The sequence below is a fragment of the Sorex araneus genome, chromosome 4 (genome assembly GCF_027595985.1).
Source record: "Sorex araneus isolate mSorAra2 chromosome 4, mSorAra2.pri, whole genome shotgun sequence".
Taxonomy (NCBI): Eukaryota; Metazoa; Chordata; class Mammalia; order Eulipotyphla; family Soricidae; genus Sorex; species Sorex araneus.
In genome coordinates, this window is record NC_073305.1 from 10,129,910 (window position 1) to 10,157,437 (window position 27,528).

The following is a 27,528-nucleotide window of genomic DNA, read 5'->3' on the forward strand; positions in this document are numbered from 1 at the left end:
GTTTCATTTCTCAGGTAGAGCATCTTTCACACGGAGAAGGGTCCCTGCCACCCCGCGGGGGCTCGGCTTACGAAAGCCGCTTGTCCAGGCCACTGTCCACTGAATTTTAGGTTTAAGTTCTTGCCATCCAGGGAAGGGACCCCATGGCAGGGAGGGGAAATACACCCCACAGGGAATGGGGGGGCAGGTGGACGCCCCTCTGTGGCGCCCCAGCAGAAGAACCATCGTCTCCTGGCAGCTTCAGGGCTCCTCAAGTGGGGAGAGAAAGGAGGGAGGAACAAGCTTAAGGATAACGTAGAGGAACATGGCAAAGAAGGAAATCGTTTGTCCATTGTTTGGTTATTTTGGGGGGTGACGGCACATTCAGTGGTACTCAGGGATTACTCCTGGTGGTGCTCGGGGACCGTATGGGATGTCGGAGATCAAACTCCGAGTTGCTGCATGCGAGGCAGACACCTACCCGGCTGCACTGTTGCTTCGGCCCCACTGTTTTTCGCTGCCGGTTTACAGCAGGGGAATTTGCCTACACTGAGCGCATGGTTGGTTGCAAGCCTGTCTCTCTCTCAGCCAAGGCGAGGGACTGAGGAGGTGGTGCTGGGGACACTCAGGCCCCCAGTGGGTCTTTGGGGGTCCCAGGGATGCACCCGGTGATGCCCAGGGGACCGTGTGGTGCCGGGAACTGAAAACGGTTGCCACAGGCATGTACCTGCTGGCTCTCTCCGGCCTCACTGAGGTGTCTCGTCAGGCCTGTTTGCAAGGGTGCAGTTTATTTAATTGTATAATTAAACCTTTTTGGAGAGATAATTACGACTCACATGTCTTGGCAAATAGACATGAGGTAAAACAGAGGGTCCCATGCAGTTTTCCCATTTCCCCTGGTGGCCACATCTGGCAAAATCCTGGCACAATATTGCACCCCGGAAATGGATGTGAGCACATGGAGAGTCCCAGCACAACCCAGCAAGGTGGGACAGTCCACTGCTCCTTTCAGAGACGCTGACCCCCCACCCTCTCCCTCTCCTGGCGCAGCGCTGCTGGTGGCAATCACTCCTTCTACCCTTTCTGTAATTCTTGGGGTCTTTTTTTTTGGGATTTGGGGCTATATCCGGTGGTACTCAGGGGCCACTCCTGACGGTGCTGCTGGGGCCCTATGGGGTCTTGGGGATCAAACCCGGGCTGGCCATGTGTAAGGCAAACGCCCTCCCTGCTGTGCTATTGCTCCAGCCTCTGTCCTTTCTATAAATCTACTTTCTCAAGAATGTTGTGAGTGGGATTAAACACACACACACACACACACACACACACACGAATATCATTTATAATAATGTTTCACCTAAAAATCTTGTTACTGGGCTCAGAACGCAGAACGCGTGCCTGGCTCTCACAGGGCCCTGGCTTGCTCCCAGCTGTGAGAAACCACCACCCAAACCCCAGCTGTTCCCGATTTCTCAGTAATCCAAAAATCTGGAAAGACGAGGCCCCGGGGACGCATGATCCTAATAGACTTGAGGGTTCCCTGGCATTTATTTACCTGCCTGGCAAGGTCCGAGCGGATGGAAGTGGAACAAGATGGATTATACCTCCATTCTGGGCTCCTACATCAATGCTCTTGAAATGCACACCATTTCTCTGGCTGAATACTCAGCGAGAAACGAGGGAAGGGTCTCTGGGGGTGGGCCGGCCAGGGAGCTCAGGGTCACTGAAAGCTAGGCAGGCCCACAGAAAGGAAAGTGCGATGGGACAGGCTCACCTGTCTCCCGTCCCGTGCTCCATACGCTCCTCTGCTCCCAGACAGGACACCCCTACCTGACCCAGCGCCCCCCACTCCTGCCCCGTGGAACCCCCGCCCCTAGCTCCACCAGCTCCACCTCTGGCTGTTAGGGGTCTCCCCAATCACAGGCATTTCCTGGTCTGGGGCCTTTAGGCTGTGAGGGTGACCCCCCAAAGGCCCCATCACGTTCCCGAGTCCTAAGGGTCAGTCTGGGGTGGGCGTCGCGGGGCCGCGTCTGCATCCCTGGGGTAGGGGGGGAGGCGGGTACCGCTCCCCTGGGCGCGCAGCCAGCAGCCGCGGGGTTCCCACTCTGCAACCCGGCGCCTCTTCCGGGGGTGGGGGCCGTCACCCCGCGGGCCTCGGCGGTGCCCCCGCCCCTGCCCCGCCCCCAGGCCGTTGGGAGGCTCGGGTGCCCGCCCACGCTCGCAGGTCCCACAAAGACCGCGCGAGTGCCCGCGGGCAGATGCGCCGGGGTGGGGCGCGGCCGCGGCGCCCCAATTCTGCCCCTTGGGGTCACTTCCCCTTGGGCTCCCGGAGACGCCGGCCGCTGCCCCTCTCGACCGAGGGGTCTTGGGGCCGCCCCACCTGTTTCCTCCTGGAGAGCGAGCGCTCCCCGCACCTTCGGCTCCCCCCGGGCCCCCCAGGGCTGTGTGAAGCGCCCAGAACCCTCTGTGCGTCACCGTCCGTTCCGGGCCGGGCTCGGGTAGCGGGGGGCGCCCCGGGGGACCTGCGTCCCCCCGTTTCCTGGGCCCCGGACCCGGGCGCCCGTTCCCGTCCCCGCCCCGGAGCGAGAAGCGCCCGCGCGGCTGCAAGGCGGGCTCGGGCCGTGACGCCCGCGAAGCGCGCGAGGAGCGGGGCGCGCACCCCGGGCCCGCCTGGCCGCGCGCCCGCGCCCGCGCCCGCCCGGGGCCCAGGAAGCGCCGCCCGCCCCGCCCCGCCCCGCCCCGCGCGCCCCGCGTGCCCGCCCCGCCCGCCCGCCGCGCGCCACCTGCCGCCGGGCGCGCGCGCGGGCACGGGGCCGCCGGCGGGGGCGCGCGCGGGGCCGCGGCGCGCCGGGTCGCTGGAGGTGAAGCGGCGCGAGGATGACGGCGCTGGGCTGGCGGCGGCGGCGACGGCGGCGGTGGCCGCGGCCGCCGCTGCCGCTGCTGCTGCTGCTGGCGCTGCCCGCGCTGCCCGCGCTGCTGGCGCTGGGGCCCGCGGCCGCGGCGGCCAAGCTCAACATCCCCAAGGTGCTGTTGCCCTTCACGCGGGCCACGCGCGTGAACTTCACCCTGGAGGCCTCCGACGGCTGCTACCGCTGGTGAGGCGCGCGGGGGGCGCGGGCCGGGGGGCGCGGGGGGCGGGACCCGCCGCTCCCGGGCGCCGGCCACGTGCGCCGCTTCCCGGGGCTCGCCCGGCCCGGCCCGGCGCCGCGCGCGCCCCGCCCGCCCCCCGCGTGGCCGCGTTTTCCCGCCGACCCGGAGGGCAGCGCCCTGTCGCCCACCGGGCAGGGGCTCGGCCTCGGGGGCTGGGGGGGACGGCCCCGGGAGGAGCCCGAGTGGGGGTGCGTTTGAGAGGCGGGAGAGGAGTCGCCGGGGGGCCGCAGACTGGGGGTGGCCCCCACCGGACAGACCCCGCGCCGGGCTCCCGGGCTCCCGGGGGTGGTTGGTTCTCTTCCTACACCCGGCGATGCCCAGCGGTCACTCTTGGGCGGCCTGGGAGGACCCGATGGGGTGCAGGGGTCTGACCGGGTGGGCTGTGTGTGCAGGCGGGGCCAGGGCCCTCCCCCTGCGCCCTCGCTCCAGCCGCGGGAGGGTCACCGCCTTGGTTGTCACTTCCCTCCAGCTGCAGACAGGTGTGGTCCGTGGCTGTGCCAAGGTTCAAGGGGGCCCGTGGGCCCGACTCGGATGGTTCACAGAACCCACTTTTGATGTGGTGGCGGCGTCCAGGGTGTGCACCACCCTCTCACCTCTGATCTTGGGGCCCGGCACCCCCACCCCTGCAGATGCTTTGCTCCTCCCTTCCTGTCTCCCGGGTTCGAGTTGAGTCTTCACTGGGATTCCCCGGACCAGAGCCCAGCTGTGTGCATGCCTGCCCCGAGCCCAGCGGGGTTCTCTGCACGACTTGACTTCCCCCCAATCACATTTCGCAAACGCTGCCTCCCGCCAGTTTGGGTTCTCAGCCTCCTGTGCCCAGAGGCGCTTTGCAGCCTCTTGATTCTGAAGCTGATCTTGAGTTGTTGACTTTTTTTTTTTTAGGGCCCTTTGCGGGCTGGAACTTTGCTGCTGGTACCTGCACATTTTTTTCTTTACTTTTTGTTGCTGTTGTTGTTGTTGTCTGTTTGGGGGCCACACCCAGCGGTGCTCAGGGCTTACTCCTGGCTCTGTGCTCAGGGATCACTCCTGGCTGTACTTGGGGGACCATGTGGGATGCTGAGGATTGAACCTGGGCTGGCCACACGCCCTGCACACTTTCTGGCTCTTGGCGTTATGGGTGAGAAAGAGGAAGTTTGATATTGAAAACAGCAGGGGGGGGGGTTGGCTGTATTTATCCGCCACTTCCTTTAAGGCCCTAGTCCCCTTCCCCCCATATTCTCTTTAAACCCCCTCCCGCTTCCTAAATCACATTTTCCTTTCTGAGAGAAGCTGATGCACGGGGGGTTTCCATCTGTGTGAGGGCTTCAGGCAGAGGGCCGAGCGCCTTGGGGGCCCGGCTGAGCTTTGTGCCCATGGTTCCTGCTGCCAGCAGGTGAGGGCCTTTATCGAGGGTCTTCTCGGGGATGTTGGATTGTGATCCCCCCAGCTGCCTGTGAGCCCCCCTATCAGCAGAGCGTGGAGAAGGTTTGCTGTACTTCCAGCAGCTGTTTCTACTCTGGCCCTCTCTGGCTTTGTTTTGGGGTCAGGGATGATGACCCTGAGCATCATCCTGGCTCTGCACTCTAGAATTCCTCCTGGTGGACTCGGGGGACTAGAGCGGCTGCTGGGGATTGAACCTGGGTCGGCTGCGTGCAAGGCAAGGAAATGCCCGACCCACTGTCCGCCAGCCCCAGAACTTGCTTTGTGTGTGTGTGTGTGTGTGTGTGTGATGCACAGGGGTTACTCCTGGCTCTGCACTCAGGACTCACTCCTGGCAGTGCTTGGGGGACCATGTGGGATGCCGGGGATTGAACCCGGGTTGACTGCGTGCAAGGCAAATGCCCTACCCAGCCCTACCACCACCACCACCACCACCACCAAACTTACTTTAGTTTTCCACCGGAAGAGCGTGTCTGGGCCTCTCTCTGTGTCTGCATGCACACATATAGGTGTGTCTGTTGCTTTGTGTCTGTGTGCACACAGCATGCTCGTTTGCTTCTTCATGCAAGGCCAGCGCCCTCCCCGCCGCCCGCTTTCTCCAGCCCCCAGCCCTCTACCTGTGTGGCTTTAAGTTTGAAGACTTGCTGGAGACTTAGAGTGGGCGTGTGGACAAGCCACAGATCTGGACTCAGCCCAGTCTGGAGTCCACGATCTCTCCCTCCAAGGAGTTCACTGTGAAGGTTTGTTGTTGTTGTTGTTGTTGTTGTTTTGCTTTTTGGGTCACACCCAGCGATGCTCAGAGGTTACTCCTGGCTCTGCACTCAAGAATTACCCCTGGCTGTGCTAAGGGGATCATATGGGATGCTGGAAATCGAACCCAGGTCGGCCACGTGCAAGGCAAACGCCCTACCCGCTGTGCTAGCGCTCCAGCCCCCTCACTGTGAAGTTTTTAAGACAGAAGACAGAAAAGCAAAATTCTCCTGAACTTCAGGGACTTTTTTTTTTTTTTTAATCCTTTGAAGTTGTGGTGGCCAAGTTCCAGATTGATTAGAAATTGTGTCATTCCGGGGCTGGAGCCATAGCACAGTGGGTAGGGTGTTTGCCTTGCACTCCGCCGACCCGGGTTCAATTCCCAGCATCCCATATGGTCCCCTGAGCATTGCCAGGTGTGACCCAAAAAGCAAAAAAAAAAAAAAAAAAAGAAATTGTGTCATTCCTTCCTGAGCCGGTGACTTTACATGGATTTTTCCTGTTTTTTTGTTTGTTTGTTTTGTTTTTTGTTTTTTAATTTTAAATCCCCATGCCCCAGCAGTGCTGGGGAACTGAGGGCTGGTGCCAGGCACTTGTTAGAGTAGCAGATGGTACGTGCTCAGGCCCTGCGGTACGTGGGGCGCTCGGGCCGTACCAGCAGTATGTGAGAGGCCCTGGGAATTGAACTCGGGGCCTGGAGCAAGACGAGAAGCTCTCTGACTCTCCTAGCTACCACCCAGGCCCATTTTTCCTGCGACTGGGTTAAAATGACATATTGAGCCAGGGATGTGCTTCCGTGCAGAACGTGTGCTTGGCACCCGTGGTCCCAGGCATCACCAATAAAAAATACTTGTTGCGGTTGTGGGGGTCACCGCCTCTGGTGCTGGAGGGGGGCTGTGGGGTGCTGGGGGTCAGCTCAGGGTCTCCCACGGTTGGGGCACGTGCTTTACCACTGAGCCTCATCCCGAGCCCCTGTGCCTTGGTCTGGGAGGGGCTGCCTCCCACATGATGCTTACAGTGCTCAGGGGTCCCTTCCTGGTAGTGATCCCTGCGGCCCGTGAGTGCTCGTCCCCTCGGAGGTGGGGCTGCCCGGGTCCTGCCCTGCTGGGGCCCACCGGGTCAGGCCCGGTGGTGCTCTGGGGCCTCGGGGCTGCCCCCAGGGGTGCTCCTGTGGCCATCGGGGGCCAGGGATGGACGTGTTGATTTCATAGCAGCAACGGGCCATCCTAGGCCAGTGGACGCCTAGACTTACAGGAGTGTGACGGGCCCTGGGAGGGCAGGGCTGGGCAGGGCCCTGGGGGGGCCGAGCTGGCAGGTGTCCGGAGGCCCCGACTGACCCTCCCCACCGAGGGATTCTGTCACTGGCTGGCTGTTGACAGTACTCCGGGGGCTGGGAGGGCGCTTGCTTTGCTTGTGTCCGACCTGGGTTTGGACCTGGGTTTGACCGCTGGCATCTCTTATGATCCCCCCAACGCCCCCAGTCCAGCCAGGATGATCCCTGAAGGCAGAGCGGGTGCAAAGCCAGGTGGTGTCCAGGTGGTGTCGTCCAAAAACTAAAATAAAAATACAAAAAATGCTCCAAAATGTGGGTTTCTTTGGCCCCCTTGAAGGCCTTCTTCCATATGCAAATGACGTGCTGAGAATGGGGAGGAAAGAGAAGCCCCCACACCCCAGGGCTTCCTGGGGTCCCCCTCACTCCCTTCCCAGCGCCTCCCCTGCCTGCTCTGAGCCTGGGGTCCGGGCACATGTGCCTGCCCACGCTTGTCCGCGCTTGTCTGCACTAGCCTGCGTGATTTTAGTGCCGAGAGCCTTGGCATCTCCCTGGGGCCCGGTGCCAGGGGTCACCGGGTGCCTGGGGTCATTGAGTACCGAGGGTCACCGGGTACCAGGGGTCACTGGTGCCAGGGGCCACCGGCTCCCCAGTGGGCTCCCCTGCCTGGAGAGGGGGCTTATGGGTGGTTTCCTCAGAGCCTGGCAGCGCCCTTGCGGCTGGGGGTCCGTGGAGCAGGCTTCTGGTGGGGAGCAGGGCTAGGACCCTCAGATGGTCCCTTGTGGCCGCGGGGCTGTCTCCTGGCAGGGGAACCGGACTCCAGGCATCAGCCGAAACTGCCCGGCGTACCGGGGTGATGCGGGCCCTGAGGGCGGGTGTGGGGGGCCTTTGAGCTGTGGCGGCAGGTGAGGTGCAGACCTGCCTGCCGGGGTGAGAGTGGGGTGGGCGTCCCCGGGCCTGGCCCTGTGTCCCCAGGTGTGTTATACCCCACAGCTGCCCGCTGCATTTGACGCTCCTGGACCAGGGACACCGGCACCCTCGTCTCCCCTGTGGGTGCTCACGGGGTCGGGGTCACAGAGGGCAGCCCACTTCCTGGGGGGCAGTGTGTTTCTTGAGGGGGCGCCTGGCGCTGATGCGGGCAAGTCACGCTGGACCTCCCTTCGGGACCTGGGGGCTGTCCCGGGAGTGGGGTGGGGGGAGGCCGAGCCCCCTACAGGGGCTGTGTGCAGGGGTGGGGCGGGCAGAGACTGGACCAGGGGTAGAGATCAGGTCTGACCCCCTGCACCACACCTGGTCCCCCCAGCATTGTCAGGAGTGAGCCCCGAGCACTCCCGGGGTGGGGGCCCAGTGCTGGGTGGGGGCCCCGGGGGTGGGGGAGGGAAATAGTCCTCGGAGGCACCTTTTTCCGCTGCACTGGGGTGGCCGGGCTGGCAGGGCGCCCGCAGGGGAGCAGGCAGGGTGGGGCTCCAGGGAGCTCGGCGGCCTGTGGTCAGGGGACAGGAAGGCCGTGCTGGGTCAGGCGTGGGCCAGGATGTGCCAGTCACCGGTTCCCGGGGTTCGCTCTCACCCGGTGGGGCCCCGGAGTGGAGGCTGGGCGGATCCGGTGCTGCTGCTGCTCCTCCCGGCACCCTTGGCGGACCCCTCCCCTGTGCCCCGCTGCTCCCCTCCCCGGGCTGCTCTCCCCGCCCCCACCCCTGCACCATTCTCACTCCCCTTTGTCCACTCTCGCTCTCTGACCCGCTATTCACTCCCTCCTCCCCGGGCCCCCTCCCCCGCCCCTCCTGCTCTGTCCTGGAGCTCAGACACAGCTGGCCGACTGGCCGTGTGTCCACTGGCGGGACCCGCCCCCTCCACTGCGTCAGGCCAGAGCTCTGCTCGCACCTAACCTGTGGGCTTTTCTTCACTTTTTAACTTATTTATTTTTGTTTTCTCGATTTGGGGGCCACACCTGGTGGTGCTCAGGGCTGAGTCCCGGCTCTGCACTCAGGGGTCACTCCGGGTGGTGCTGGGGACCGTGTGGGGAGGCCGAGGATCAAACCCAGATGGGCCGCGTGCACGGCAATACTCTCTTTTTCCTATCGCTCCGGCCCCCTTTCTGCTCTTTCCAATGAAGGGTCTGAACGCGCCTCCCAGTGGGCCACCTTGGCCCTTCCCGCCCCCCTCTGTGGCCGTGGCCGCCGGGCCGCTCTCCCAGCAGGGGTATTCCCGCACCTCCCACACTCCACCCCTATCCTTGGGGTGCCTGCTGCAGGCGGTCTGGGGGCACCCCAGGGGCCCCTCACAGCAGCCGCCTGGGGCCAGCACCTGCCTCAACCCCCTGGTGGGAACGAGCGCCCACCCCTTGGGGGGCCGGAGACCAGCCACCCCGGCCGAGTCAGAGCAAAGCCAAGTTCCAGCGCTGCCTGCGTCCCCCTGCCCAGGCTGGCCCAGGGGAAGAACCAGTGGTCAGTGGCAGCCCCGGGGACCCTCCCCAAAGGGCCTGGGCAGCCCCGAGAGGGCAGGAGGCCGGTTCTGATCTGCGCTTTCCTCTCGGGGCAGTGAGTGGGCCCAGAGTGAGTGATGCTCTCGGAACTGTGCGGAGCCGGGGATTGGGGCGGGTGGGCCCATGCCAGGCGAGAGCCCTGCTCTCCTCGCCCCCACCCGGGCCTCCCTCCCGGCCGGGAGAGGTTCCCGCAGTGACGCGCTCGGCCCGAGTCGCCAGTGGCTCCCTGACTGTGGCAGGAAGTGCAAACTGAGTAGTGGACACGAGGCCGCTGCCCACAGGCCTCGCCTGGCTGTGCTGGGGTGGCACTGGCTGCCCCTGTGGGGTCCCAGGGGTCTCCAGCAGCACTTCCAGGCCTGCAGCACTGAGGCAGGCCCAGAGCCTCACAGGTGTGAATCTGAGCCCCTCTCGGCCAGGCGACACAGAGCGATGGCCCGGCCCTGCCACCTGCCTCGCCGTGTCCGCGGGCTCTGAGTGCTCGGGGTCCCTGGGCTGAGCGTGAAGAGGTGGCACCCCCAGAAATACTGGCTGGGAGTGGCAGAGGCGGGGTCACCTCCGAGTGTGACTTTCTCGTGTGTGTCAGCACTGCCCACTGGTGTGTGTGTGCGTGTGGCTTTGTGTGTGTCTCTTTGTGTGTTTGTGTGTGTCTTTGCATGTCTCTGTGTTTCTGTGTGTGTTTCTCTGTGTGTCTGTATGTCTGTGTGTGTCTGTGCATGTATATGTGTATCTGTATGTGCTTGTAAGTGTCTTTGTGTGTCTGTGCGCGTCTGTGTGTTTCTGTGTGTCTGTGTGCGTGTCTGTCTGTGTTTCTGTGTTTCTTTGTGCATGTCTGTGTGTGTGTCTTTGTGTGTGTTTGTGCATGTCTGTGTGTCTCTGTGTTTCTCTGTGTCTGTATATATGTCTGTGTGTCTGTGCATGTATGTGTGTATCTGTATGTGTTTGTGAGTATCTGTGTGTTTGTGTGCGTGTCTGTGTGTCTGTGTCCGTATCTGCTGTCTGTGTCTCTGTGTCTCTGTGTCTCTGGGCTGACCCAGGCTCCTTGGGGGGAGCTGTGTGCCTTTGGAGGGGGGCGGTCAGGCTGGGATGTGGGCGAGAGGGAGGGAAGCAATGTGGCTTTCTGGCCACACTGACCCTAGCGCCCCCGAGTCCGGTGGGCACTGGCCCCTCTGCTGGGCTGTGGTGGCTCTAAAGACCGTCAGAGTCCAGCCCGCCGGCCCCGGAGAGGCCCCGAGCCTGAGCCCCACAGGCCTGTCCAGCGCGGAGAGAGGCCGTGACAGGCCTCACAGGGGCCTGACTGGGGGTCCAAGGGGTCCAGGGCCGCGTCAGATGATGGCGGGTGGGACATACAGTGCTGGGATCACCTGGGGTGGCCTGGGCACCACCACGTGCGCCATCCACAGCTCCTGCGGGCTCGCATTTCTGAAGCCAAATTCCACTGACCACAAGCTGCGGAACCCGAACCCCGAACCCCCCAACCCCCCCAGCGTCTTCTGCGGGACGAAGGGCTGATGGGGAAGGGGGCGTGGGGGCCCGCCCAAGGCAGCTGTCCTCGCCTGCTCCTGCTGCCTCCCAGCCCCCCGGGGGCTCTCGTGGTGGACTCAGACTCTCGGGTAGACCAGCCACGCCCCTGCCCGCAGCCCTCGGACACCCCCGTGGGCATCACTGCCTCTGGGCTCACCTCCCCCAGGCAGGCTCCTGGCTTCATCAGGGTGAGTCAGGCCCCAAGACTGCTAGCAGGCGATAGGGGCCCCGGAGGGCAGGGCCCCCGGTCTGGGAGCCAGGGGCCCTCTTCTGGGGTGAGGCCCACACCCAGCGGGGCTTGGTGCTTACTCCCACCTCTGGGCTCACTCCCAGTAGTGCTCGAGGCACCCTATGGCCACGCTCCAGGCACCCACCTGACCCCTGTCCAGTCTCTCGGTCCTGAGGGCCCCGTACTCGAGGCTGAAAGCGAGTGGGACGCTGATGCTTAACCCTGGGTGCCACCCCCAGGGCCCCGGGGCCTCACTGTGATGGGCGTTTGGGGACAAGGCGGGCATTGGAGTGAGTTGGAGGAAGAAACGAAGCTTAGAGCCGACACCCCTCTTGCCACCCCCGGCCCCCGTCTCTGTGCCGGGGCGGTGTCCAGTGCGCCCCTCTCCTGCCTGCTGCCCGGCTCTCCTGCGAACACGCTCTCTGCCCCGGGCTGTGGGGCCCAAGGACACACGGATACCTTTCACAGTGCGGCCCAGCCGGGCCGAAGGTGCCAGAAGGGGTCAGGTGACTGGAAAGCAAGCCGGGCGTAAGCTAACACCTGTCCAGCCTCGGCGCTGGGGAACGGGCAGGAAGTGTTCAGGGCCTGGCTGCCCGGCCCTCGGCCCCTGCTGGCCCATCTCCAGGCTGGGCCCAGCTGCCCCAGGAGCCTGGGGTCACTTCTGGGAAATGCCTTGCAGGCTGGGCCGGGCTGTGGGGACCACCACGGTGACTGGGGGGGGGTGCGGGGGGAGCTCCGGCCTCGCCGGTCCTGTCTCCGGCTGGTTTACTGCCCTTCTGCGCAGGAGGAAGGGCTTATCTCGGGAGGTGACAAGGCACCTGCCACCCGCAGGCCGCCCGCCTGGGGCTGGATTTAGCTCTGGCCGTTCCACTCTGGGTAAGGACGGTGTTGGCTGTCCAGCTTGCTCTGCGGGCCCGGCCTCAGCCCCTCGCCCGGCCCAGCTCCGAGTGCTGGACGTCTGGGGTATGTTGGACTCAGTGACGTGTACCCTGAGAAGTAACTGCATCTGGGGGCAGGGAGGTGGCTCAGGGCCGGAGCAGGCCCTCCCCTCTCACCCTGAACTGCTGACCCTGAGCCTGGGGTGCCACTGGGCCCAGGCCCTGAGCCCTTGGGTCCAGGCTCCAGGCCCTGCAGGGGTGGCCGGGATGGGGAAGGGGGCACTGAGCACTGCCTGAGAAACCGCCCCCGAATTAAATCCTCGTGACCCCAAATGCTTCTTCCCCTTCTGTATTTTTTTTTGGGGGGGGTCACACCTGGCAATGCACAGGAGTCATTCCTGGCTCATGCACTCAGGAATTATCCCTGGCGGTGCTCAAGGGACCGTATGGGATGCTGGGATTCGAACCTGGGTCGGCCACGTGCAAGGCAAACGCTCTACCCGCTGTGCTATCACTCCAGCCCCTGTATTTTTTTTTTTAGTGGGTGCCCCAGGCTGCCCCTCTGGCTGTGGGCAGGCGCCTAGCCTCAGCGCGAAGGGACTTCAGCTTTCTTCAGTCTTGGTGCCTGAGCCTGTCCTGGGGGTCGTGCTCGCCAGGGGGCGCTGTGGTGCCGGGGTCCCATCTGTATGTGGGCAGTTCTGGGGGTGCAACTCACAGCTTCGGGCTTGAACAGGCATCTCGAGCCACTACCCCGCCCCCAAACCAAACGTCTGGGTCCCCCGCTGACGGTGCCTGGGGACCCTTCCTGGCCCGGTGCCTGGTGGCAGGTGTGCGGTGGTGAGGGGCCGTGCCCAGACCTTCCTGTGAGGTGTGCCCGGCGGGTGGCGCCGTCTCTCTGTGGCACCCAACCAGGGTTTCGGTGGGACTTACAGATGGGGTGACCCAGTAGGACGCGGAGTCACACTGGGGCTGGGAGTGCACCGGAGGGCGCTTGGCCCAGCCCCGTCGACTGGACAGCACCAGAGCCGAGCCTTGCTCGGGGGTTACTCCTGGCTCTGCACTCAGGAATTACTCCTGGCGGTGCTCAGGGACCGTATGGGATGCTGGGAATTAACCCAGGTGGGCTGCGTGCAAGGCAAACGCCCTCCCCACTGTGCTGTCGTTCCAGTCCCCCTGGTCTGCTTTTTTTTTTTCTTTTTTTTTGCTTTTTGGGTCACACCCGGCGATGCACAGGGGTCACTCCTGGCTCTGCACTCAGGAATTATTCCTAGCGGTGCTTGGGAGACCATATGGGATACTGGGAATCGAACCCAGGTGGGCCGCGTGCAAGGCAAACGCCCTCCCCGCTGTGCTGTCGCTCCAGCCCCCCTGGTCTGCTTCTTGACCTGGCTCTTCTTGGTGGGTGGGGTGGTGGGGGGCTTCTGGGCCACACCCGGCGGTGCTCAGAGCTCGACCCTGGCTCTGTGCTCAGGGATCACTCCTGGCAGGGCTTGGGGAGCCGTGTGGGCTGCCGGGGTTTGAACCGGGGCAGCCACGTGGGAGGCAAGCGTCTTCCTGCTGTGCTTCGCCCCGGCCCCTCTTGTGGCGGGGTCTGAAGGGCTGCGTCACTGCTGACTCAGACATTTCGGGAGCTGGTTTCTGGACTCAGGTTTGCCTCACGGGGGCCCTGCTGGGGGAAGCAAGGGAGGGGAGCAGGGGCCCAGTCTTGGGGAGACTGAGGCTTGCAGCGGCCCCAGCGAGCCCCGCGCTCTGGCTCCCGCGTCCCCTGAGCACTGTCTCTCGGTGCCATTCCTCAGAAGGAAGCGGTGAGGTGTCTGCCTCGTTCATGCACTTTGTACTTTGATTCGGGGTCTGTTCGGGGTGCTGGGGTGGTGTGCAGGCGCTGCTCCCGGCTCTGAGCTCGGGCTCAGCTCTGCAGGGGCTCAGAAGGCCCTTTGGGGTGCTGGGGTTGAACTGGGTCGGCCGCGGGCAAGGCCGGTCCCAGCCCTCACGCACCGCTGGTGGTTGGCACTGGCCGAGGGGGGTCCCGGCTGCCCTGCCGTGGCGTGTGGGTGGTCTTTCCGTTCCTCGCGGGTTTGCTCTCCAGAGGAGGTTTTGGCTCACAAGGCTGAGCTGAAGTGAGGCTCCCTTGGCACGTGCTCGCCGGGCCTTGGCAGCGAGGCTTGGCGCCAGGCCAGCCGCGTGGTCAGGTCCCTTTGGCACGGGCCAGTTTCTGCAGGTCCGTGTAAACACCCAGAGCTCCTGGGGGGCGGTGGCTCCCCGCGGGGCGAGTGCGGTGAATTGCCACAGGATAACTGCGTTGCGCCTCCGACCCCCGTGCACTGGCCGGACGAGCTCCCAGCGGTGGGACGCACCCGTGCCTGGCAGCAGCAGACCCGACTCCTGCCCACCCTGACCTCACCGCCGACCTCTGACCTCACTGCCCACCCTGACCTCACACCCACCTCTGACCTCACTGCCCACCCTGACCTCACACCCACCTCTGACCTCACTGCCCACCCTGACCTCACTGCCCACCCTGACCTCACCGCCCACCCTGACCTCACTGCCCACTCTGACCTCACTGCCCACCCTGACCTCACCGCCCATCTCTGACCTCACCACCCACCCTGACCTCACACCCACCTCTGACCTCACTGCCCACCCTGACCTCACCGCCCACCCTGACCTCACACCCACCCTCACACCCTCCTATTCCTGAGTTCACACCCACCCATCCCTCACCTTACATCTGCCCTCACACCTGCCTGTCCCTGACCTCACACCCCTTCCCTGACCTCACACCCCATTCCTGACTTCACACCCCCATCCCTGACCTCACACCCTTATTCCTGACCTCACACCCCCTTCCCTGACCTCACACCCCCTTCCCTGACCTCACACCCCCATCCCTGACCTCACACCTCATCCCTGACCTCACACCCCCCATCCCTGACTTCACACCCCCATCCCTGACCTCACACCCCCATCCCTGACCTCACACCCCCTTCCCTGACCTCACACCCCCTTCCCTGATCTCACACCCCCATCCCTGACCTCACACCCCCTTCCCTGACCTCACACCCCCATCCCTGACTTCACACCCCCTTCCCTGACCTCACATGCCTTCCCTGACCTCACACCCCATCCCTGACCTCACACGTGCCCTCACACCGCCTCTCCCTGAGCCCCAGCTGTTCTGCTTTGGGGGCACCTTCCCAGTGGGGCGTTGCTCTGGCCCCTGGCTGGCCCAGCTTGTGTTGTCCAACGCCACCCGGCTCCTGTCTGCAGGTAGCAGGTTCGGGCCCAGCAGAGCCTCTGCCTTTACCTGCCACAGCCCCCCCCCGCCAGCCAGGATACCGCTGATACTGCTGTGGCGGGTGAGAAGTGGGGTGCCGGCCCTGGGGACCCCCTGCTCACCGTGCCCGTCTGTCCCCGTCCAGGCTCGTGTCCGCCCCGTGCGGCCACCGTGAGGGCTGTGGCCGCCTCCCCACGGTCAGGCTCAGTGCGTTTGGGACGTCAGGTCTGCTGGTGCCCAGATCCTGTGGCACCTTCTGGCCATGAATGTGGACATCTGGGGGCGCCGGGCCCAGCTCAGCGGGGCGTCTGCAGGGCCTGAGCACTAGGGGACTTCAAGGGCCGGGCTGCTGGTGTGGGGGCCCTGCCACCGTGGGGGCCCTGAGCAAGGCCCCGTTTCTCCTCTAGGCTTGACGCTGGAGACGCCGGCCCCGCTCTGTTCTGTTGAGTCCGGGACAGTCCCCCCACCTCCCCAAAGGTGACCCCGACTTTGTCCCTGCTGTGCCACTCGGGAGGCCCCAGACTAAACTCTTGTCCTCTCGCCCAGGTCATCCACGCGGCCAGAGGTGGCCAGCATTGAGCCGATGGGCGTGGACGCCACGCAGTGCTCCCAGCGGGCCGTGGTGCACGCCCGCCCCGCACAGCCCGCCCGCCTCACCAGCATCATCCTCGCCGAGGACACCAGTGAGTGCCACGCCCCTCCCGGGGCTCTCCCGCCTCGGGCCTGTCCCTCTGGGGGGCCAGGGCCTCTGTCCCGCGGCACCATTAGCCTCGCCAGGCTCCACTTCTTTTTTTTTTTTTTTTTTTTTTTTTTTGCTTTTTGGGTCATATTCGGCGATGCACAGGGGTTACTCCTGGTGGTGCTCGGGGGACCCTTTGGGATACTGGGGATCGAACCCGGGTTGACCACATGCCAGGCAAACGCCCTCCCCGCTGTGCTGTCGCTCCGGCCCCAGCCTCCACTTCAGAGCGGCGTGTGGTCGTAGTGTCCACGTTCCAGGCTCCGTCCGCCCCAGGGCCGCTGAGTGCTCAGAGGAAACGAAGCCACGCTCTTTGCCCGTTTGCTCAGGCTGGGTTCGAATGCTCCCCCCAGGAGAGAGAGATTTCCCCAGACGGCACCTGGTTTTCGGGTGCTGGCCGGTTACTCAGGAAACCAGCACTTCCACCAGAGAAGACTGTGGGGCTCTGGGCAAGGCTTCCAGCCCGACAGCGCCCCAGCAGCAGAGGGAGGGGGTAAAGGTCAAGGCGCTTCCCCCCTCCCCCACCGAGAGGCTCAGCCGTGACCCTGGTCCAAATCGTGGCACCTCAGAGGGTCCCTCCAGCGCTACCCGGTGGGGCCCTAGAGCCCAGATGCAACCCCCAGACCAGAAATAATAGATGAGGGGCTGGAGTGGTAGCGCAGCAGGCAAGGCCTTGCTTGCGAACTCCGAACCCGGGTTTGATCCCTGACATCTCATACGGCCCCCTGCGCGCCGCCAGGAGTGAATCCTGAGTGCGGAGCCAGGAGGAACCCCCGCGCACCATCAGGAGGGGCCCCAAGCAAAATCACAAATAACAGAATAAAACCAAAAGCACCCCGGCCGCTCCCAGTCACCCCTGTGAGGCCTTTCAGGCCCTGAGAAGCAGCTTCCTGAGGGCAGTGGGGGGCGGGCGTGTTGCCCACGGGGTGTTAGCTCTGCATACTCGCCCCGGCCCCCGCCCGGCAGCCGCTGTCCCGCGGTGGCCCTTGTCCCTTAGCCCGGCTGCCCGAGGACCCCGGCTGGCTTTTCCCGAGGAGGGGTCAGGACGGGTGGAGGGAGTGAGCCTGCCCCGGTCTGCAGCCACCGGCCAGGTCCTGCGCTGTGACGCCATCGTGGACCTCATCCACGGCATCCAGATCGTCTCCACCACCCGCGAGCTCTACCTGGAGGACTCGCCGCTGGAGCTCAAGATCCAGGCGCTGGACTCGGAGGGTGAGCATCGGGGGGTCTGCAGGGGCCCCCCCCCTCTCAGGAGAGCCCCGGGCCATCGTGGGGCAGGGCAGGGCCAGGGGGTCACTGTCCTCAAAGCCCAGTGACTGTGGAGCGCTGCCCCGCCCCAGGCCTGCAGCTGCCCAGGCCTGCCGGGGGCGGGTGGCGCTGGCTCTGCCCTGTCAGTAGCCCTTAGGGGCGGATGGCGGTCACTGCATTCTTCTGGACTCCCGGTGGGTAGCTGGCCAGTGCTTGTCCGTTTGAGTTGCTTAGTGTTCCCCGGCACATCCCGAGGCGGGACTCTCGAGTTTGCCTGGTTGGCTGTAGGCTAGGCTACGAAGTGCCACTTCATGGCGGGCCGCGTCACACAGGCCCACTTCACACGGGGTCACTTCACATGGGGTCACTTCACACAGGCCTACTTCACTCAGGGTCACTTCACACAGGCCTACTTCACACGGGGTCACTTCACACGGGGTCACTTCACACAGGACCACTTCACATGGGGTCACTTCACACAGGCCTACTTCACTCAGGGTCACTTCACACAGGCTCACTTCACTCAGGGTCACTTCACACGGGGTCACTTCACATGGGTTCACTTCACACAGGGTCACGTCACTCAGGGTCACTTCACACAGGCTCACTTCACACGAGGTCACTTCACTCAGGGCCACTTCACACGGGGTTACTTCACACAGGCCCACTTCACTCAGGGTCACTTCACATATGTGGAGTCACTTCACACAGGCTCACTTCACTCAGGCATGCTTCACACAGGCTCACTTCACACGGGGTCACTTCACTCAGGGCCACTTCACACAGGCCCACTTCACTCAGGGCCATTTCACATGGGGTCACTTCACTCAGGGCCAATTCACACAGGCCCACTTCACTTAGGGTCACTTCATACAGGGTTACGTCACTCAGGGTCCCTTCACACAGGCCCACTTCCCATAGGTCACTTCCCACAGTCACTTCTCTCACAGGGCCACTTCACTGAGGATCACTTCACAGAGTGACTTTACACAGAGCCACTTCACCCAGGGCCACTCAGGTCACACCGAGTCACTTCCAAGAGGCTCACTTCCCGTGGTCCGAGTCACGCAGGTCACTGCACTAGCCTTGCCGGCACCTGCGTGCCCCGTGTTGTGGGTTTTCCACCTTCGTACTGAAAGGACCAAATGCGTGACAGACGGGTCACCCCTCCTAGGCAGCCTTCCAGGCCCAAGAAGCCAGGATCCTCCTTTGTTGGCCACCTACCCGCTCTGTGGCCGGGTGTTCCCCTCACCACATGGGCGTGGGACAGCGCCGGAGGACCCCGCCTGCCCTGAGGCCGGTGTTGTGGGGACCACGGGTCCCGGCAGCCGTTCCCCGGGGCCTGCCTGGCTGCCTCTGCGCCCTGTTCGGCTCCTTCCAGCGAGGCCGGCGCTGGGTCACGTCTCCCCGGGGACTGCCCTGGGTCTCCTCTTGGGCCTCAGAGAGGACACGGGGGAGCCAGGGCGAGTGGCCTCCCTCCTGCCCGCCGGTCACGGCCCGTGAGATCTCTGGGCTGGGGGTTTGCGCGGGGGGGACCAGGCCGCCAGGCCCCTGTGGCTGCCACTGCCCCAGAGAGGCCCCCCTGGCCCCTTTCCTCGGCCCCGGGAGTGAGCTCGCTGCCCCTTGCCCTCTGCCCGCCCTTACAGGGAACACGTTCAGCACCCTGGCTGGACTGGTCTTTGACTGGACAATCGTGAAGGACACGGAGGCCAATGGCTTCTCAGACTCCCACAATGCACTGCGGTAAGAGGAGGGGAAGCAGGACGGGGTGGGGTGCAGGCGGTGTGGTCCCCCGACTCTGTGGGGTCTGGGGCTTTCTGCATCACCCCTGAGGCACCCACGATGGTGCCAGATGCGAGGACGCTCCTGGGCCCGGTTTGAGGGTGGGGGGAGGGCGGGGACCTCCTTCTGTGGGTCACCTTCAGGGAAGCCAGCCTGTTCCGCTGCAAAAGAGAAAACTCCCGAGAAGACTTTCCTGGGGTGCAGGGAGAGTTGCATGTGGCCCCTGCAACTAAGAAATCTTGTTTTAGGGGCTGGAGTGATAGCACAGCGGGGAGGGCATTTGCCTTGCATGTGGCCGACCTGGGTTCGATCCCTGGCATCCCATATGGTCCCCCTGAGCACTGCCTGGAGTAATTCCTGAGTGCAGAGCCAGCCAGGAGTGACCCCTGAGCACCTCTGGGTGTGACCCAAAAAGAAAAAAAAAGGAATTTTGTTTTATGTTTCGGGGAACGCAGATGGTTCAGCCACATCTGGCTGTATTGCTCCTGGCTCTGTGCTCAGGGATCACCCCTGGTGGGGCTGGGGACCCTGTGTGGAGCCTGGGATTGAACCAGATCAGCTACGAGCAGGGCACACGCCCTCCCCACTGTCACGTCTCTGCAGGACTGGCAGGGCGCTAAGAGCTTGGTGTCCATTTGTGGCTTCACAGTTGCACTCTGGACCTGGGGCATTCTGGGCTTCATGCACAGACCCCAACAGACACTGTGTGAGCTGGTTACGCTCCCCCCGCCCCGCCCCCGAACCAGGGGTCAGGGCTCCCGGTGGGCTGGGACCACCTGCACTTTGTCCTGGGTAAGCTCGGGATGCCTGAAGGAGCCCCCGGTTCCAGCTCCAGCCTTCTTCCTGGTGGTCAGACAGTGACTCCTCGGCCTTTCGCTTCCTCCTGCCTCAGCGGCCCTGCCATCTTTCCGTTCTGGGCCCCACGCCTGTTGCCCGGAAGCATTTTGACTAAGCAGCCGACCTCGGGTTTCAGGTTCCTCGTGGTTGCAGGGCTGTAGGCAACAGGCAGACCCCCAGGCTCCAGGCTGGGCCGGGCAATCTGCATTTTCACAAAAACCTCAGCACTTGGAGCCGGGGCAGCATCTGCTTTTTGTAGGGTCTACCTCTTCTTTCCTGCGGGCTTAGTTTCTTTGGGGACCACCTAGTGGTACCCCAGGGCTTACTCTTGGCCCTGCTTAGGGCTCACCCCGGCAGTGCTCAGGGAAACCGTATGTGATGGGTTAGGCTTATACAAGGTGAGTGCCTTAGCCCCTGTGTGTGTCTGGCCCCTTGCTCAGAAATGCGTTTGCATTTTATGTTCATCTCTAACTGAGAAGAATCGGCACATAACCCAGAGACTTACTGATAACCAACCCTAAAGCGGTTTATCTTGCCTGTAGGGGTCGGAGAGGTCGTACTCTGGGTGGGACACTTGCTTTGTAGGTGACCGGGGCTGGGTTTGATCCCCAGCACCCCCTCTGGTCCCTGGAACTTTGCCAGGAGTGATCCCTGAGCACAGAGCCAGGAGTAAGCCCTGAGCACTGCCTGGCATCCCCCCCCCAATCTATCTTGCAACACATTGTTACAGTGTTACAATGTTTCATGGCCCCCATGTTTGCTCCGAGCTGCAACCTTAGAGGCTGTTCCAGGGCTTGTCACTGGAGTATGTCACCGAGCGCCACCGCCAGGGGCCGTCCTGCCCGTGTGAGCGCCTGGCACTGCCCACACACTGGCGGGGGTGCGCTGGTCCCACCCCTCGGCCCTGATGACCTGCGCCTTTGCAGGATCCTCACCTTCTCGGAGTCGACCTACATCCCCCCGGCCTACATCTCAGAGATGGAGAAAGTCGCCAAGCAGGGGGACACCGTCCTGGTGTCGGGGATGAAGACCGGAAGCTCCCGGCTCAAAGCGCGGATCCAGGAGACCGTGTACAAGGTGGGCTGGCTGGGCAGGTGGGCAGCCAGGGCCCTTCCTGGGGGCAGCTGTGCCCCCGGCGTGAGGGGTGCTCTCTCCACGGCAGCCTGGGGTGTGAGACCAGGCTGGGGGGCCGGGGAGGCAGCTCCCTCTTGCTTGGTTCTGTTGCCCCAGGCCCAGGGCTTCCCTCAGCTTATTTCCAGCAGGTTCTCTGGTTCTGCGGGGACGAGTGAGCACTGGGGTCTGTGAGGTCCAGGGGTTGCCCTCTGCCGTCGCCCCTGCTCTGGGGTGGGGCTCAATCCCAGGTGGGGCGCTCCATCTCGGACCCCTGCCCCCGACATTGGTCCGCCTCCCCCACGCCCACTTCTCCGTCAGCGCCCACTTTGGGGCTGGGAGGGCTGATGAGGTTTGGGCGAGGTTCAGGTTCCTTCTGGTTTTTTATTTTGGGGGCCACACCCAGCGGTATCCAGGACTGACTCCTGGGGCTCAGGGGACCCTACGGGGTGCTGGGGACTTAGCTCAGGACAGCCGGCTGGAAGGTGGTGTGGGGCACAGGGGTAGGCCCCCCAGGGACTGGCCTGAGGTGTGGACTAGGCTTGATTTGGGGGTTTTCTTGAAGATTCTTCCAGGATTTTTCCTAGGGGCTGTGAAAGATGGGCAGGAGAGGGGCAGGGAGGGCCGGGGGGCCCAGACTGGAGTTGTGTCCCCTCCCACGCCTCCTCTTCAGTTCTCTGCAGCTTTTTAACCTCTGGTCCTTTGGGGCTTTGTGGGGTGAACCCCTGAGCCCCATAGGCCACCTCACGCTGTCCCCACTTCCCTTCCTGGTTGCTTTTCGCTGAAATCTCCTTCCTGTTGGGGGTCTGCTATTCTCTGAGCTCTGGGGTCTCGAACCTGGCTCTGGGAGTGGCCTTACTGCCCCCCAGCTTTCCTGCACCCACAGGAGCAGGCTGAGGCACCCTAGAACCGCCTGCTCCCGCACCCCTGTCCCCTCACCCGCCCCCGCCCCGCCCCCACCTCACCAGCCCCCACATCCCCATCTCCTCCATGCCCAGAATGTCCGGCCGGCGGAGGTGAGGCTGTTGATTCTGGAGAACATCCTGCTGACCCCGGCGTCCGACGTCCACCTACTGGTGGGCACCTTCATCCGCTACCGGGTGCAGAAGATCAGGCAGGGGAAGATCACCGGTGGGTCCTGCCCCGGGGGGGTCAAATCGGGTCCTGCCCTGGGGGTTTCTGTGGGGTCCTGCCCTGGGGGTCACTGTCGGGTCCTGCCCCCCGTGGGTCACTGTGTGGTGCTGCCCCATAACGTCAGGTCCTGCCAAGGCACGTGTTGGTTGTGCCGCAAGGCACAGCACACACGGCACAGAGGGACCGTGAAGGTGATGTCATCTGCTGCTGACACTGACCGTGTTCATGGCGTGTCCGTCCCTGACTCCCTCTCCTAGGCCGCAGATCAGGGTCTGTTAGGTCCCAGCCCCCCGGCCCCAGCCCAGAGTTTGTGAGTTGTGAGGGTGGCTGACCTGGGTGCGGGTCACACACATGCTGGCTCTTTGGACAGTGTGTGTGTGTGTGTGTGTGTGTGTGTGTGCGTATATGTGAAATGTGAGGGATGTATATGGTGTGTGGGTGTGTTTGTGTGGTATATACTATGTGTATATATGTGTATGATATGTGCAGGGTGTGTCTAGTGTGTTTGTATGGTATGTATGTGTATGGTGGGGGGTATATAAGGTGTGTGTGCGTATATATGGGGTGTGTGTATTGTGTCTGTGTGTGTGGTGTCAGCCACACCCCCACCCCTCCAGAAACCGCACTCACCTCTCTCGGGCACTCTCGGGACACCCAAAAGACCCCCGAGGATAGAGATGAAGGGAGACTGTCCCCCCTCCTCGGTCTCCCCCTGAATTCTGTGTAGTATACTGGAAGCTTCCCCGGGATGCTCGCCCCGGGCGGCCCCGTGGTGGGGGCCGCTGAGCTAGGCCCCTAAAGGCGTGCCGGCACCCTGTGTTCCCGTGTTGGAAGCCCGTGGCCCGGGAGAGAGAGTGTCGCCGTGGCAGGCTGGCTTTGAACTTCACCTCTGCCGCACACAGCCGTGGGGACGCTTCCGGCAGCTTCCCACGGGCCCCTTCTCCAGGGCGGGCACATCCGCAGTGCCTGTTTCAGAAGCTACCGAGGGATAGCACAGCTCTGCTGTGGCCGCTGTTTGTGGGAGTGGTCAGCGGGAGGGGTCAGCGGGCAGCAGCCCAGTGGGTGCCTGACGGCGTGCTCGATGTCGCCACCTGCAGGCCGCAGGAGTCAGCTGGCGGGGCGAGGGTGCTGCCCGCCTGCTCCTTCCCTGGGGAAGGGACGAGGCCCCCCACAGATGGGCTTGTCCCCAGGCTCAGAGGGCGACTTCCCTTCTGTGAGGGCAGTGGGGCAACTGATTTTCGTCAGGACAGATGCACAGAAAGTTGGCTGCAAGTTACGGGCCCAATTTCCCACCCCGGGTGGGACCCCACAACCTTGGGCCTCTCTAGAAGCCCCCACAGGAGACCCCGCTCTGGCGAGCTCCAAGCAGGGGTGAAGGACCCATGAACCCCGCCCAGGTGGCCGGGCTGCTGGTGGCAAACTGCAAAACGCACGGAGCGAGAGCTCACGCCCAGGCTTGCTCATGGGGTGGGGGTCGGGGGGGCCCAGTAAAATCATAGTGTCAAGACAGGAGGGAGATTGAGCTGCAGAGAGCGGCAGGAGGGAAGGCACCTGCCTCGCGTGAGTCTGCTTGGGGCCACTGATGCGGCCCCTGAGCACTGCCAGGTGTAGCCCGAGAAACAATGAGATGAGAGAGAGGAAGACACAGAAGAGGGCGGTCTGCGGTGCCGGGGGAGGCTGGTGGTGGGATGGCACGGGGTCCTTACCTCTCCTCTCTCCCTCCCTCCCTCCCTCCCTCCCTCTCTCCCCACCCCTCCCCCCGGCAGAGCTCACCATGCCTTCCGACCAGTATGAGCTGCAGCTGCAGAATGACATCTGGGACCCCGAGGGAGACCCGCGCCGGCCAGTGGCGGTGCTGGCCCAGGACACGTCGACGGTCACGGCGGTGCAACTGGGCCAGAGCAGCCTGGTCCTGGGCCACAAGAGTATCCTTCCCGCCGCCCCGCAGGAGCCACTGTCTGGGAGGCTTTTTTTTTTTTTCCTTTCCTCCCTGAGAGCTCGGCGAGGCTAAAAATAGCCCCGTTTCTCCTCCAGGTCTGAAACGCAGAAAGAACCAAAATAGCAGCCTGGCGGAGTGGCACAGCTCACCTCCGCGGCTCCGTGGGGAGGCGCCGGGCGGGAGGGGGCCTGGCCGCTCGCCTCCACGGCTCTCCTTCCCGGCTCATCCCTCTCCCGAGCCCTGCGGGGACCGCGCCCCCCCTTCCCGCCCGCAGAGCCATGTTGCTGTCCTGGGCTTTCCCTTTTATTTTTCCTTTTTGGGTCATACCCGGTGATGCACAGGGGTGACTCCTGGCTCTGCACTCAGGAATCACTCCTGGCGGTGCTCGGGGGACCCTATGGGATGCTGGGAATCGAACCCAGGTCGGCCGCATACAAGGCAAATGCCCTCCCCACCGTGCTATCGCTCCAGCCCCCACCTGGGCTTTCCCCCTTAACTCCGCTCTCAGGCCTGCGCATGCAGGAGGCGCCCCGGCTCCCGAACAGCACCATCTACGTGGTGGAGCCCGGATACCTGGGTGAGTGGGGCAGGCTCGCCAGGGAGCCAGGGCCATAGATTGGGGGCTCATCCTGCACACAGCTGACACGGGGTTCAGTCCCTGGCAGCCCCATGAGTCCCCCAACCCCTGCCAGGTGCCAACCCCGAGAGCACTGCCAGCCCCAAACCCAGCAAGCAAATTTAAAAGCCCATCGGGGCCAGGAGGTGGTGCAGTGGTTAGGGCACATGCTGGCACGGGCTGGATCTCGGTACCGTGTGGTCTCCGGAGCACCATCGAGTGTGGTCCCCGAGGCCCTCGCCCTGATGCTGGCCCGGGGGGCTGAGAGTCACTGGTCAGGCCTGAGCACTGCGGGGGCAGAAAAGAAACAGTGCAGGGCGCGGCCGGGGGGCTAGTGCAGGGCAGCCCAGCCAGCAGCAGCGGGAGGAGAAGGGAGACGTGGGGTGGGGGGGGATTCACTCTCCTGATGGACGCCCACGGCGGGGCCTGGCGGTCAGCTCTTCACAGAGGTGCCTGTGAGGTCCTGTGACACTGACGGTTCTCCGGGCAGGAGAGGGAGGGCCAGGTCAGCACCATGGAGGGCACTGAGGGGGACACGTGGTACCCTGGTCACTGAGAAATGCGACCTTCCAGCAGAGTGGACGCGGGGGTGAGGACACCGAGGCGGTTCCGGCACCAGCTTCTGAGCTCTGAGGCTGGCTCCGAGGGCCTTGTTGGTGCTCCGTGAGGTCCCGGGTGCTGTAGGACAGGGTACGAGGGGCCTTCCCTCGGGAACACTCCGGATGCCTCGGGGTTCAGAGGAGGAAGAGGTGGGCACATGTATGTGGGGGAGTGTCTGGGCTCTGCTGGACACGGCAGGCACGCGTGTGTGGGGGAGCGCGGGGCAGCAGGACAGGCTGTGGCACAGAGACTGCCAAGGCCGCAGGTGGCTCTGGCAGGGGAGGGCTGGGGCCACGGTGTGCAGGGGAGAAGCTATGCTAGGGTGCGAGCTGCTAGGGCAGGGGGAAGGGCATCTGGAGACACGCGGGGTAGGTGTGCTCAGTGCTGGCACGTGGGCAGAGACCCACTACGCATTCAACATGTAGAACAAGTGGGTTCATAGCATCATAGCATAGAACACTTTGGATTCAGGGTGTAGACCCACTGTGGGTTCAGGGCGTAGACCCACTGTGGATTCAGGGTGTAGACCCACTATGGGTTCAGGGTGTAGACCCACTGTGGGTTCAGGGCGTAGACCCACTGTGGGTTCAGGGCGTAGACCCACTGTGGGTTCAGGGTGTAGATCCACTGTGGGTTCAGGGTGTAGACCCACTGTGGATTTAGGGTGTAAACCACTGTGGGTTCAGGGTGTAGACCCACTGTGGATTCAGGGCGTAGACCCACTGTGGGTTCAAGATGTAGACCCACTGTGGATTTAGGGCGTAAACCCACTGTGGATTGGGGCATAGACCCACTGTGGATTCGGGGTGTAGGGACCATGTGGATTCAGGGCATAGACCCATTGTGGGTTCGGGACGTAAACCCACTGTGGGTTCAGGGTGTAGACCCGCTGTGGGTTCGGGGTGTAGACCCGCTGTGGATTTAGGGCGTAGACCCACTGTGGGTTCAGGGTGTAGACCCGCTGTGGGTTCGGGGTGTAGACCCACTGTGGATTGGGGTGTAGGGACCATGTGGATTCAGGGCATAGACCCATTGTGGGTTCGGGACATAAACCCGCTGTGGGTTCGGGGTGTAGACCCGCTGTGGGTTCGGGGTGTAGACCCGCTGTGGATTTAGGGCGTAGACCCACTGTGGGTTCAGGGTGTAGACCCACTGTGGGTTCAGGGCGTAGACCCACAGTGGGTTCAGGGTGTAGGGACTATGTGGATTCAGGGCATAGACCCGTTGTGGGTTCGGGGTGTAGACCCACTGTGGGTTCAGGGCCTAGACCCACTGTGGGTTCAAGATGTAGACCCACTGTGGATTCAGGGCGTAGACCCACTGTGGGTTCAAGATGTAGACCCACTGTGGGTTCAGGGTGTAGACCCACTAGGGTGTAGACCCACTGTGGATTCGGGGTGTAGGGACCATGTGGATTCGGGGCATAGACCCGTTGTGGGTTTGGGGTGTAGACCCACTGTGGGTTCGGGGTGTAGTCCTGCTGTGGGTTCAGAGTGGGCTCTGTGAATTCTGGCCCTGGACCTTCCGCGTGTGACGTGCTCTGGTAGGACCTGAGTCCTCGACCATCGGGGTGGCCATGGCCTGGCCGGGTTCTGGGGCCCTGAACTGCCGCCACCCTGTTCTGTTCCGAGGCTCGGCCGGCGGCTCGCGGGGCTACAGTCCTTGGAGCTTCTCCCCTCCACAGTGTGGTTCAGGTCGGGGGTCGTGGGTGCCAGGTCCCTCCTTCCTCGGCTGCAGACCCCGTCCTGAGGGGTCAGACCTGCCACCTACTTGTTTTGTAGGGTTCACGGTGCACCCTGGGGACAGGTGGGTTCTGGAGACGGGCCGCCTATACGAAATCACCGTCGAGGTGCTTGACAAGGCCGGCAACAAGGTGTTCCTGTCCGACGTGAGTGCCCGGCAGGTGCAGGGGGGGTCTCCTGAGGCGGGGTGCTGGCACTGGGGGACATCTCATACCCTGTAGCTGTGGCGTCAGCCCCCTGCTCTGCCCTGGGACAGTCTGTGGACGCCAGGGCTCAGGCACCCCTGGTGGGTGAGGTGGCCCCCGGGCTGTCTGCTCTGGGCACCCCTGCCCCCCCCCGTGTGTGCAGACATGCCCCTCACTGTTCCCGTGCCTTCCAGAACATCCGCATGGAGACATCACTGCCCGCCGAGTTCTTCGAGGTCCTCTTCTCCTCGCAGAACGGCTCGTATCATCACGTCAAGGCTGTGAAGAGGGGCCAGACCACCATCGAGGCCGCCCTCACCTCTGTGATAGACCAGGCGGGTGCCGACGTGACCCCCGCTGGCGAGAGCCTGTCTGGTTCTTAGGCTTATGGGGGTGTGGGTGGGGGTCGGGGCTCCCCCCTCCATGGCCCTAACTTTGGGACCCCCTCCTCTGTGCTCTGCTGACCCCTGGCCCTTCTGTGGGTGGGGAAGAATCGGGGGCTCAGATGTGCCCCAGCAAGGGGCATGAAGGTCCCTCATGCTGTTGGCAGCTGGGTACACAGCGTTTCCTCACCCCAAGGCAAACACTATTCCCTGTCACTGAGAAGCAGCTGGTGACCTGACAGCAGCCTGCCCTGGCCCTGG

General features: G+C 63.5%; 1 protein-coding gene across 1 annotated transcript in view; it reads left to right on the top strand.

Moving 5' to 3' along the window:
* The first annotated feature begins 2,853 nt into the window (after nucleotides 1-2,853).
* Nucleotides 2,854-27,528, top strand: part of NUP210 (nucleoporin 210) — a 61,490-nt gene continuing 36,815 nt past the window's right edge. Inside the window, exons 1-10 of the mRNA XM_055134966.1 lie at nucleotides 2,854-3,071; nucleotides 15,499-15,635; nucleotides 16,772-16,903; nucleotides 18,586-18,682; nucleotides 20,485-20,635; nucleotides 21,667-21,799; nucleotides 23,569-23,727; nucleotides 24,250-24,318; nucleotides 26,739-26,845; nucleotides 27,079-27,219. Of these exons, the coding sequence (XP_054990941.1) occupies nucleotides 2,854-3,071; nucleotides 15,499-15,635; nucleotides 16,772-16,903; nucleotides 18,586-18,682; nucleotides 20,485-20,635; nucleotides 21,667-21,799; nucleotides 23,569-23,727; nucleotides 24,250-24,318; nucleotides 26,739-26,845; nucleotides 27,079-27,219 (1,344 nt within the window). The remainder of the gene's footprint in view (nucleotides 3,072-15,498; nucleotides 15,636-16,771; nucleotides 16,904-18,585; nucleotides 18,683-20,484; nucleotides 20,636-21,666; nucleotides 21,800-23,568; nucleotides 23,728-24,249; nucleotides 24,319-26,738; nucleotides 26,846-27,078; nucleotides 27,220-27,528) is intronic.